This window comes from Homarus americanus, unplaced genomic scaffold (assembly GCF_018991925.1).
Source record: "Homarus americanus isolate GMGI-L3 unplaced genomic scaffold, GMGI_Hamer_2.0 scaffold4060, whole genome shotgun sequence".
NCBI classification, from domain to species: Eukaryota; Metazoa; Arthropoda; class Malacostraca; order Decapoda; family Nephropidae; genus Homarus; species Homarus americanus.
The window spans coordinates 9,801,523-9,814,527 of record NW_024746161.1 but is presented as its reverse complement, the minus strand read 5'-3'; the positions used below and the strand labels follow the sequence as shown (position 1 = coordinate 9,814,527).

The window sequence follows — 13,005 nt, the reverse complement described above, 5'->3', positions numbered from 1 at the left end:
AAAGAACTACAGTATATATATGTATACATCCTGTACACCTGGTGGGTTCTATATCGTATAGGGAACGAGGAGATCACCCAGCTGACCTGCCCAAGGATGTATGCAGTCAGTGCTGAGCGTCACAAGTATCAACTACGGGCTCACATCTACCAGGCGAGGGACCTGCCAGCTGGGGATAAGACTGGGCTCTCAGGTGGGTTCAGGTGGCCTATAGAGTACATACTGTTAAAAAATAACTGTTAAGTGTGAATATAATAATATGTAATGTCATTCCCAATATTACAATGTAAGAACATGTTTCATCTAAATCTCCCAATATTTTTTTCATGTGAATTATATGGTAGAGGTTCCTTAATGTTTTAGTCTCATAAAATCTCCTCAGTTTTCTTCTCACTTTCTCACCCAAGTCCCTTACTTTCTTTTCCCTACAGACCCGTATGCAGTAGTAAGCTTCTGCAATGGGACACAGCAGACACGTCGACAGTCAGCCACCCTCTGCCCAGCCTGGGACCAGACATTGATCTTTGATGACATAGAATTAACAGGTCCTCTTGCAACAACACGAACTCAGGCCCCAGACATTGTCATCGAGGTGTTAGACTGGGATGCCAGGGTAAGTTATCACAAGGTACACATGATTGAGTCATATGTCAACAGAGCATTCTTAAGAGAACCACTATCTGCAGTGAGAGGATACTGGTTGACTTAGAAGAAGGGTATACAATAATTTGTGAGAGGGATACAGGTTGACCTTGAGAGGGTTACACTGAACTAAGAGAGAGCGATTGGGTGGTGTCTTGGGCTTCAGGATGAGTCCAAAGATGTGTGACTTAAGAAAGAAAAAATTAAAAGGTTGATATCAAGGAACAGCATAAGTTGAAAAGCATTTTAGATTGAGAGAAAACAGTGCAACTTATGCACATCTTGGTCTTTCATGGAGTAAATATTAGATTGTTTTGTTAGACTACCAAAATTACCTTCCTACTAAGTTAAAGTAGAAAAAATACACATTCATATTTGTTTGACAAGATGAAAAAATGTCTTGATGGTTTAAGATAAATTCAAGGCTGGTCTCTTGCATTTAAAGCAGTTTCATGTGCTCAGTGGAGTATTATTGTCTATTTTAGGTTTTTCCTGGACTTAAAGGCTTCACATCTATCCTCTTTTTTCCAGGGTGCCCCAGAATTCCTGGGTCGTGTGTTCTGTTCTCCATCAGTTGTTGAGGCATCAGAGGGCTACCAGCCTCAAGCTCTTCAGTGGTATCCTCTGCCGGGGAGAAGACAAGCAGGGTAGGATTCTGAATCCATCTTATTTGTTGTGGCAGTTCTTTATATTGCTATGGATATTTTATTAAGCAGCAGTGGCTATTCTGGGGATAAAATGTACCATCTCAATACTCTATATGGTTAATTATTTTTAAAGTGTCCTGGCATATTCTTAACTGAGGCTACATGTGAGAAAGACTTGAGTTTTTATTTTGACAAAGGAAGAAGTTTTCAGATAAGTGAGAAGAAGATGAATATTGCTGATAAACTAATACTCTATTAGTATTACAGTGATCCTACACACACTTAGGTGGTCCATCTCTTGTAAGACTTTTCAAGGTGTGGTGTGACTACCTCACTCAGAGTACTACAAATCTTCTTTATTACTGAGATCTACAAAACTGCCGACAGTTCACATTCATCGTATATCAATCAGAAGAGTGTGTCATCAGTGCAGAGAACAGCACAAGAAGCCCTGCTGGACTTGAAGCAGAGGAGGGAGTGGAGTCGAGAAGGAACGGGACAGGTGCACATGGTTATAATTAGGGGAGGGTAGTGGAAACAAGTGTGCCGACACAGGGCCAGGGGGCAGCAGTGCACCCTCCACCCACTCAACCCCCCACCCGGGAGGCGGCACCAGCTCAGCCTACTGGACAGGAGGGAACGAGCGCCGTGTAAACAATGACATTTTTAACCACACCCTGCAAAATACAGTGTACTTAGCAAATGCTGCAGCTTCTGAGAATGTGGGTGGAGCGGGTTTATTACCAAGAGCAGAGACGTTACCGAGAACAAATTCTGGCTTGAATGTCATGTACACTAATACTGGCACGTTCCTTGATAAGAGGGAGGAGTTTGAAACACTACTAAGAGTACACCAACCAGATATTGTAGGAGTTGTAGAACTGTTGTACAAGAACAGGAGAATCGACCCAGAGGAATGTGAGTTCAGTATTGCTGGATATGACTCATTTACGAACCTAACTCAAGAATCCTGCAGGAGGGGGGTGGTTATCTACGCTAGGCAAGACCTTAGAGCCAGCCAGGCGAGGGTACAGGGAGAGGATGTCTTTGAAGAGTCCAAGTGGTGTAAAATTAAATTAAAGGGAGGGGACTTACTTATCGTCGGGTGTATCTACAGATCCCCGAACTGTGGCCCACTAAATCAAAGGAACTTAAGAACCTTAATAAACAATGCGGCGATGCTCAACCCCAGCCACCTCCTTATCATGGGGGACTTTAACTATGGCGACATCGACTGGAGAAACGAGTCCACCCTGAATGACTTGAATAATCCTGCTACTCTTTTTGTAGAAACTCTGAGAGATAATTTTCTGTTCCAACATGTGAGAGACCCGACACATTACAGAGGGGAGCAAACACCCAAGCCACTTGACCTCATCATAACAAACGAGGAGGGTATGGTGGCCAAACTGGAACACCTTGCCCCAGTTGGCACCAGTCACTATACAGTGTTGTCATTCAGATTTAACTGTTACCTAGTTCAAGATAAGGCCAGGCCAAGGTGCAAATATTACAAGGGAAATTACAAAGGGATGAGGGAAGAGATGAGGGGTATCAACTGGCCTGACTTATTAAGGTACAAGAACGCAGACACTACGCTGAATATCATAACTAGTAAAATGACCCATTTGATCGATAAATATATACTCAAGACCAAACCCAGTGCTTCTAGGAATACGAGGGGATCCCTACACATGAACCATGCGGCGGTCGACAAAATTAAGAAGAAAACCCAGAAATTCAAGACGTGGGTTGGGTCAAACGATGAGCAAGACAGGAGGATGTATGCAAGAGCCAGAAACCAAGCAAAGATAGAGTGTAGGAGGGCTGAAAAAGAGTTCCAAAGGCTGGTTGCACGCGAGGTCAAGTCAAACCCAAAGGCGTTTTACCGCTATGCAAAGTCGAAATTGAAAACGCGAGTAGGAGTATCAGACCTGAGGCTTGAAGATGGTAGTTATGCAGATTCTGACCAGGATAAAGCTGAGGCATTGAACAGCTTCTTTTCCTCAGTGTTCACAAGAGAGGATGCAACTAACCTTCCTGCATTTGAGGACAGACGGTTCGACACAGCACTGACCCACATTGTGTTCACAGAAGAGGGTATTAGAAATAAACTGTCCAGGCTAAAGGTCCATAAGAGTCCTGGACCTGACATGGTGCATCCTAGAGTGCTAAGGGAGCTGTGCAACGAGTTTGCAGAGCCCCTGAAGATTCTGTTTTGTAAATGCCTGGATGAACAAATGGTCCCCAGTGAATGGAAGGTGGCTTATGTGAGTCCTATCTTCAAGAAGGGCGATAGGCACTCCACGAACAACTATAGACCGGTGAGCCTGACCAGCATAATATGTAAAGTACTTGAGAGTATTATCAGAGATGCAGCGATGGAACATCTACTACGAAACAACCTTGGAAAAGATTGCCAACACGGTTTTATGCCGGGGCGCTCTTGCTTGACACAATTGCTCAAGGTATTGGATATTTGGACCCATATTCTAGAACGGGGTGGTAATATCGATAATATTTACCTAGATTTTGCCAAGGCTTTCGACAGTGTACCCCACGAAAGGCTGAAAATCAAACTGGAAGGGTACGGAATTCGGGGAAATGTCCTAGCGTGGATAGAAGATTTTCTACATGACCGCAAGCAATGTGTGGTGATTAATGGCACGAAATCGTCATCTGTACCTGTAACAAGTGGGGTACCGCAGGGTAGTGTATTGGGCCCGCTGTTGTTTGTTTGTTTCATAAATGATATGCCTGACGTTGTACACTCCTCCATACAAATGTTTGCCGATGACGCCAAGTTATTTCGGGAAATTAAGAACCATGCGGACTGTGAAGAGCTGCAGAAGGACCTCTGTGGGCTCCAGGAATGGTCGAAGGAATGGCTGCTGAGATTCAATGTCACGAAGTGTAAGAGGATGCACCTGGGGCGTACCAACGGTAAGGAGGCGTACCATATGTCCCAACGGGATGAAGAAAATGTACTAGTTGAGACTGTGTGTGAGAAGGACCTAGGTGTGTATGTTGACAATGAGCTGAAGTTCTCGGGCCATTGTGAGAAGAAGGTAAATCAGGCAAATAAATTATTGGGTCTTATAAGAAGGTCGTTCAGATATCTAGACGGTCCGTCCCTCGTGACGATCTTCAGGAGTGAAGTGCTTCCCCATCTGGAGTACTGTCACCCCATCTGGTCCCCGAGATATGCTAGGGACTGTCAGTTGGTTGAAAATGTTCAAAGGAGGGCCACCAAGCTGGTGCCTGCACTTCGGCATCTCAGCTACCCTGCGAGATTGGAGCGCCTGAACTTGCCTAGCTTATACTACAGACGGGCAAGGGGGACCTAGTTGAGGTTTATAAGCATCTCAGGGGGCACTACTCAGTTGAGTGTCCTTACTTGGAGCTGGCGGACGCTCGCCCCACAAGGGGTCACAGCTCAAGATTGAAGAAGCCGCAAGTCCGGAAAACCGTGAGGGCAAACTTTTTCGGAGTGAGGGTTTTAAACTCTTGGAACAATCTACCAGAGAGTGTTGTGACGGCACCGAGTGTGAGCTCTTTCAAGAGAAGACTTGACCAACACTGGAGCGGGTTCAGGTACATCCAGGAGCCGGTGCATGCCCAGTATTTGCCAACAGTGCGTGACAGAGACGTGACCGATCGCCCGGGCGGCTAGCGAGCCGACCTTTTGGTGAAGAATATAAAGGAAAAGAGTCGCGGACCGGACGCTCCAAGCTGCCAACAAGCCCGATCAGTGGCGAAGAGGATAAAAGTAAAAGAAATTGTCAGAGCAAACTTTCTAGGAATAAGAGTTGTGAACTCTTGTAATAACCTCCAGTTGTGTCAGCACTAAGTGTGAGCTCCTTTACGACAAGACTTGACAAACACTGGTACATGTTCAGTTATAATCAAGACCCCTGTACTTGCCCAGTACTTGTCAACAGTGTGTGGAAATGAATTTATCAACCATCCAATTGCCAGTTTAGCTGACAAGTGGCAAAGAGGATAAAATGAAGTACAGTAAAAACAAATTAAGAGAGTTGAGGTATTTTTATATGATGTATTATTTGAGCTATATTGAAAACTGGCAAGATAAGATGGATGTACAGTACAGTAATATCTTCGTTAGCCAGAATCCTTCAAACCCGGAACTCTACGATAGCCAGAATAAAATTTTTTTTTGAAAATCGTTCACAAAGCCGGAATTTTCCGGAAAATTCCGGCTTTGGGAACGATTTTCCGAGGGGCACATTTTCCAGAAAATTCTGAGAAAATTTTCCCAATACCCAGAAAATTCCGGGGATGGGGGAATTTTTTTCCGGGTTTGAGAGATGAAAATCAGGCGCAATTTCTGGACAAATTTTCCAGTACAGGTACCCAGAAAATTCCGGGAATGGGGGATATTTTTCCAGGTTTTGAGAGATAATATAATGGGTAATTTCTGGAACTTCCGAGAACATTTTTCTGTTACCCAGAAAATTACGGGGATGAGGGATTTTTTCCGGCTTTGAGAAAGTCGTCTCGTCACTAGGAAATCTCTCATTCCCGGAAGTGCTCTGCACCAATTGTTCTGGCTAACTGAGATATCACTGTACTTGGGAAAGGAGAAAATTGCTCCAGTTATATTCATAAGAATATTCAGACATGTTAATGTGTCTAATTATAGTAATAGCTGTATATAATATCAAAGTGACATCTGTGCATTGCTGGTAACTAAAATTCTCTTTTGACCTACAGGTGAACTTTTAGCATCTTTTGAGTTAATGCTGAAAGATGGCGAGGAGCTGCCCATGCTGCCTCCCACTCGTGGTGAACACTACATGGTACCCTTTGGTGTGCGGCCTCTCCTGCAGCGCACTAGAATTGAGGTCAGTGTACTAAATCATAACCTTTGTTCTTACATGGCAGCCTATTACAGTATTGTATCTGTTAATTGAATATTTTCTTTGTGTACTTTCTTGTGTGTATCATTATCTAGTAGGGAGACTCATGCAACCTCCTCTAGCCTCTCTCTCTACTGGTGAATTATTCAGCATTCCCCACAGGTTCTTTCTTCGTCTTTTCTTCTTTCTTCCCTTTCTCTTTTTTCCCCCTGTTCTTTCCAACACATTTAATTTTATCAATATCTGGAGAATTATGGGATTAAATTTAGTGGTAGTTATATATATGGGTCAATACAAGGTCACAGAAGAGTCAGAGATCAGTGTAACATTTAATTATTTTAGTATATTTTATTGTCAACTGCCCACTGATTCTTCACTGCCTCTACCTCCCAGGTGTTGTGCTGGGGTGTGAGGAACATGGCCACATTTGAGCTTCAGTCCGTCACCCGGCCATCTATTGAGTTCGAGTGTGGCGGCGAGAGGGTTACCTCCCCCATCATGACCAACCTTCGCCTGAATCCCAACTTTGACAAACCACATCTTGTCTTTGATGTTGTGAGTAGCATACAAGTGCAACAATAGAAATTCAGCTACTCCATAGTGCATAGTTTTGTTTAGTTCATAAAATTAATACTGTACAGTACTTTTTATCAATGATGATTTTATTATTAGAGATACAGTAAACTGATACCTAAGTAAGCTCCATGTCTGTCATTTATAGTCATATATCATGTTCAAACACCCAAAAGAAATTTTAGATTAATAAAGAACCTTGAGTACTCAGTGAGGCTCTTGTTGGCAGGGATGTTAGAGCTACAGTTTACTGACTGATATAAGTTTTAATTGTATTGTAAATTACTTGGCAGGAACTCCCTAAAGAGGAGTTGTATATGCCACCGTTGACACTGCGAGTGGTGGACCACCGTGCCTTTGGCAATAAGCCTGTAGTGGCCACAGCTGTTGTGAATGACCTCCATCAGTACACAGTGGAGCCTCGAGCCACCAGGTGTGTATGTGGTTCTGACTAGGGGATGAGGCAGAGGCAGAGATGAGGAGGACCTTTGAGTCTTGGTCACAGGCAGAGGAGGAATGAGATTATTAGAGAGGAGGTAAAGAGTCAAGAATAAAGACATTAAAAGTTCAGGGTCATTAATTAGTGGTGTACAGAGTGTAATTGTGTTTCTTATTGACTGGATGACATAGTGAGGAGAAGGATGCAAGGCAGAGTTGTTTTGGTACAGTATATGATAGTGACAAGGATGAAGATGTGTCAACTATAGGAGAGGGTACTTAGAATATGGTGGAGTTCGTATTCATGAAATTACTTTTGCTATCGAGGAACAAAGGTGACAAAGGGGAGTTAGAACAGATAAGGTGTGATTACAAGAAAAGTTTGTAAAGTTATGGGAAGGATTTAGATGAAGGAATGCTAGATTGCTATTACTCTTGCCTTGCTGTGGATATGACAGAGATTAAAGAGAAATATAGTAGTAATAGAGAGATAGACGAGTCTGAAGGATATAGGGAAGAAGAATAAGAGCCTGAGAATGATTCCAAAATCCTGAATCCTATGAATATTTATTTTTCTATTTTGTAATAATAATTACTCAAACTGTGAGCGACTAGCAAGGACACATGTGTTGAACAAAAGTTTTGTTGAACATTTCTTAACATTGACACATTGCTTTTAGCTTTTTATTCTGATTGCAGGAATTTATACTGTAACACAAGATGACACACTATTGAAATTGTAAAGAATGAATTAAAAATCATTGTGATGAAGTTGATGCATTGGTGTTAAGAAACGTTCAGTGTAACCGAGTTGAAGAATTGATAAATGTGTGTGGTTGTCAGAGGCTCACAGTCTGAACAATTAGTAAAATAGAATTGCAAAAATGAATATTCCTGTGGTTCTGGACTTTTTAATCACCATATATATCAAGAGAGAGAAATAAGAAAGACACAAAACCCATAACAATCTTCCAGGTCCTGAATATACACGTGTTCTTACCATTATATTCATAGAAAAAAAATCAGCATTAATGCATGGTAAAATACCTTTAATTTTCTTCCATCACAGAGTCATGAGATCGATAATTCTATAATAAATTTCCCCTCTGTCTCCAGGAGGAAACGTAAGGGCAAGAAAACTACCCTCATCCTAAGGTATATTCTCCTCCAGCAGTTTTTCCGGGTCTCTAACTTTTGGCACTTAGGTGGAAAAAATCTGTCTATCCTGTCTGTGTACCTTTAATGTCTCTCTGTTGCCTTGTTTCCTCTTGGACCTGAGGATCACTGGCCAAACATACATTCAGGGCTCACGCTGGGAGTCATCATTTGATTAATTTATTCATGAAGTACAACTGAATTATGTTCATGTTGAAAATGATTTGTTTCTAGCTGCCATAATATTGTCATTCATTTTAGACAAGAATTTCACTGTTATAAATTATGAATGTCATAGTGAGCTCTGAGATTCTCCTTCAGTGATATCAGCCTCTGACCATCTACTACTAACGAAAGCCTTATTATACTGATTTCATTCATTATCCATCTGGATGATTCTCAAAATGCTTCATAAATCTGTGATATTTAAGCAAAAAATGTTTCTGTGGTGGGGGTTATATTATTGATTTTCTTCTTGTTATATTCCTTAGTTAATTTGTGGCTTTTTTTATTTTCTGTGCCTGTATTTATGGTACTACTGTTATGATATTGCTTTCGTTTATGGGATTATACTGCTGCTATCAGCATTATTCTCTAAAGGATTTATTTGATACAAAGAAAGACTAAGATTAGATCTGTTATTATTCCACTAATCTGTTTGTGTACTGTATTTGTTTTATATATTTTTTTAATTTATGCTTTTATTTATTTATTGTTTTTGGCTCAAATAAATCTTGGTCAGTGTTGGGGCTTCAGATTTTCGACCTTTGTTACGACTGGCGTTGTTTCTGTTCGCAATTTAGTGTTAGCTGTGCTTCTTCCTAGGGTACTAAGGTGTTTAGTTTATTTGTGATATCTCCATTAGCCGGAACAATTAGTGCAGAGCACTTTCGGGAATGAGAGACTTCTGGGTAATGAGACGACTCTCAAAGCCGGAAAAGCTGTTTTTTTTCTAAAATCCAGTTTCTGTGATATAGTCCAGAATGCGACATCTAGCTTTATACCTAGGTATGTAAATGCCTAGCATTAACTCGCCAGGCCAACATACAGGCAATTAAAACATCTAATATTTACTTAAATATGTAATATTAGTAGGACACGTCGCTACCTGTCATTTAATTGCAAAACACGTGCAAATAATGAATACCATCCCTCTCCCTCTTCTCATGTTCGTTCACGAAACTTTTCGGGCTTCCGCACTGGGTTTTCTGATTACCGGTACTCTCAGCATGCAAGGAAGACAGTCGATCTTTAGTGACTAATTTCCTCTGCTTTCAAGTCACTTAGTGAATGACGTTGTTTTATGCCCTTCCGGGCTCGTTTTCACTGAAAGAATATAAAATCCCTCATCCCCGGAATTTTCCGGAATTTCCTGGTAACGGAAAAGATTTTCTCGGAAGTTCCAGGAATTGCGCATTACATCCTCTCTCAAACCCAGAAGAATATCCCCCATCCCCAGATTTTCCGGGTATGAAAATAATTTTCTCTGAATTTCCGGAAAATGTGCCTGATTTTTATCTCATACTTGGAAAAAAACTCCCCTATCCCCGGAATTTTCGGGTACTGGCAGTTCCGGCTATCGGAGAGTTCCAGGTTTGAGGGATTCCGGCTAACGGAGATATTACTTCGTGTAATTATTTAATAATAAGCCATTTAATTAGTTTCATAGTTTGTAAGACCTTATTTCTGATCTTCAGTTTTACTTTGTTTTAAAACTTTTTTTAATACCTGTACAGTGAAACTTCTATTACCGTAAACAGATTATATCGAGAGGAAAGTCCATTATATCAAGGGTGCGTTAGATTTGAAACCTTCATCTAACGAACCATATAGAAGTGAAAAAGTCTGTTATATTGAGGGTCCGTTAAATGTTAAACCCCCATCTCATGGATTATACGGGGAGAGGAGTCTGTTGTATGGAGATCTCACTGTACCGCACTTAATAATATTAGCAGTAACTTAGAGAATTATGGGCTGTAGTAAGGGAGTTTTTCCGAGGGTCTTGGTATTATTTATTTTATACTAACTTTACCTCAGTCTAATGTGTCATTAACTACACCAAAGATAGAAATTCTTTTGAGTGGCTCTTTTGTTTGTTTATGTAATATCCTAGAATTTCTTAAGCAAAATTGTACCCATTTAGCCTGGGACAAAGTTCAATTGTCAGAGCATTAAGCCAATTTGGTGTTGTCAAGAGCTGTGTGTGTCTACAATTCTAGTTGCCTTTCTTTTAGTATATACAGTACAGTACCTGTATCATTGGTCTACAAAAGCTACAGCATTAAAAAATAGAAATAGAGTGAGAATTGTTGGAATGTATTAGGAGTTTACTGTATATTTAGTGATCTCAGGGACCATTTAAGAGGATGTACGTATAGGATTTTATAGGATGTACTGGGTAAATAAATATATGTGTGTGTGTGTGTGTGTGTGTGTGTGTGTGTTGACTTAGACCTTCTTTTGCTTCTTACTTCTATCCTGTACCACTGTATCATTAGTCTACTGTACTTCCCACATTTTCTTTGAGGTTCCTGCACCCTTTGATCCACAACACACGACTAGTAAGAGTCATAAGCAACCTTCTTCATATAACTCGTCAAAACAGATTTTCACTTAAAATATCTTTGTCGTTGAACCATTTCCACACATGTTTGCTCTTCCTGTTGTTGCTGTCTTTTGTTTGACTTCATTCCTTGAAACCTTTTTGGACACTGTGCATTATGAGAATGGATGTCTCCCCATTACCAGTTTAGCTCTATAGAGTTTAGTAAGTTCACAACACAGTAAACTTATATAGTTCTGAAAGTACGTAGCACAGATTTATATTTATTGTCACTGCGCAACTTGGCATCCTTACTGTTTTTGAAATTCTCATAAACTCACAAAAGTCTGAAGCTCCACCTCTGGAAGGATTTGTCGTGTTGTTAATGCACATTTCTGAAAAGCTATATGGTTATCATCATTATATATAAGGTGCAGGAGGAGAGGCTGTATACCTATATGTAGGAGTATGTGGACAGGGTGTTGTTAGGAGGTACATCTGGTCAAGTTATTTTGTATTTCATGAAACAAGGTACAGCTAGTGAAGCAAGTACATGTACTGTACTCCACTGAACTCCTTGACTCCATCCAACATGAATAAAAGAAAAGAGTGAATGTTGTAGTACAGTACAGGTGCTCCTTTACTTACGAACGAGTTACATTCCTGAGGCTTGTTTGTAGCTCCAACTTTACTCTTGTAGATACCAAACATATTGTAAAAAAAAATGAAAAGATTATGGATATTTAGTACAGCTATATCCTTTAATACAGCCTTAAAACCTGGCTCACTCTTCTCCTCTTAGGTAATGTTTGTTCTATCTGGAATCTTCTTCAAAATAATCCAGTTTCATCCACATTAAACACCTGTTCTGGCAGGTAACCCCCCTCAGTGATGATGTTTGTATCTCTGAAAGTTTGTAAGTTGAATGTTCTTAAGTAGAGGAGCACCTGTATTGGTAAAAAAATATATACTACAGTAATATTAATGAAGGATTTGATTTTCTTTTGGTGCTTCTCATTCTCATATATCGTGTTTGTCTCTGTTTGGCCTGTAATCTCTTGGGTCATTGGTCACGTCTGTTATGCACTGGTATCTCTGGAATGTACTTGACCCTTTGCTAGTGTTGGTCAAGTCTGGTCTTAAAGGAGTTCACACTTGGTGCCATCACAACACTTTCTGGCAGATTGGTCGGTTTTGAACAGCTGTAGACCTTACCTTGAAGGGAATAAACCTTTACACAGATAGGTATCTATAAAAAACATTAACAGCACTGGTGATGTAGACTTTCTTATGTTACTTTTAGTTGTGATATTTATTTTACTTTCCTTATGATATTTACTAAATATAATGCAATAAAGGTGTGGTACAGGGTACTTTCTCTCCAACTTACTGTGTAATCTAAACTGTTTACGTTTGCTTCACATCTCATTCAGGTGTTGAAATTCATGTTATTTTTGTTTCGTGTCCATGACTGAAGATGTTCTCAATTTCACTTACATAAATGCCCTAAGTAACTCTTCCATGATTATAATTTGTGCCTTGTATATTCTACCTCCAGAGACAGTGTACCAGCCACGTTGTTGCCAAGCCTTGATAGCAAGTCCACCAAAGACAAGGTTGGTGGATCATACCTCATCAGGCCCAGGATTTTGGTTTGTTTTCTCTTAACTAATAACAGTAGCCATGGAAAGTGTTGTTATTTAGAGTGTTTTTTATTGTACAGGTCCAGGTAGTATTCTGTGGGTTATTTGACCTCTTTGCTTTCTTAGTTGCTTTGATGTTTAGTAAGCTTCATGTTAACCTCATGATTTCAGTTTCCTTTAATTGTATTGTCAGTGTTTGTCATAATCCTTGTGTTGTTGTTATACAGTATGTTGCTTTTCACTTAAATCCAATGAAATAAATGTTTAATTACAATGGTTGTACATTACAGAAAGGAATGCTAAATTTATAAGAGTGTTGGAGATACTGCATACAACATCCTGTTAGAATCTAGTGTTAACTGATGTTATTGAACTACCTATTTGGCTGATGTTGCTGCAGCCATCATACACTATAAGAATTAAATAAATTTATAGTTAGAAATAGAGGAACTGTAGTTGGATCCCAGATGACAAATTACTTACAA

At 40.2% G+C, this 13,005-nt stretch overlaps 1 protein-coding gene across 8 annotated transcripts in view; it reads left to right on the top strand.

Moving 5' to 3' along the window:
• The first annotated feature begins 476 nt into the window (after positions 1-476).
• LOC121879102 (myoferlin-like) overlaps positions 477-13,005 on the top strand; it is a 32,553-nt gene continuing 20,024 nt past the window's right edge. For 3 of the 8 annotated variants that reach the window (XM_042385612.1, XM_042385608.1, XM_042385607.1), the window contains exons 1-7: positions 477-613; positions 1,174-1,289; positions 6,024-6,154; positions 6,563-6,724; positions 7,036-7,175; positions 8,297-8,335; positions 12,436-12,493. In XM_042385612.1, the coding sequence (XP_042241546.1) occupies positions 606-613; positions 1,174-1,289; positions 6,024-6,154; positions 6,563-6,724; positions 7,036-7,175; positions 8,297-8,335; positions 12,436-12,493 (654 nt within the window). In that variant the 5' untranslated portion in view covers positions 477-605. Of the gene's footprint in view, positions 614-1,173; positions 1,290-6,023; positions 6,155-6,562; positions 6,725-7,035; positions 7,176-8,296; positions 8,336-12,435; positions 12,530-13,005 lie in introns of all 8 variants that reach the window. The other 5 variants (XM_042385613.1, XM_042385611.1, XM_042385610.1 and 2 more) reach the window with 3 other exon arrangements.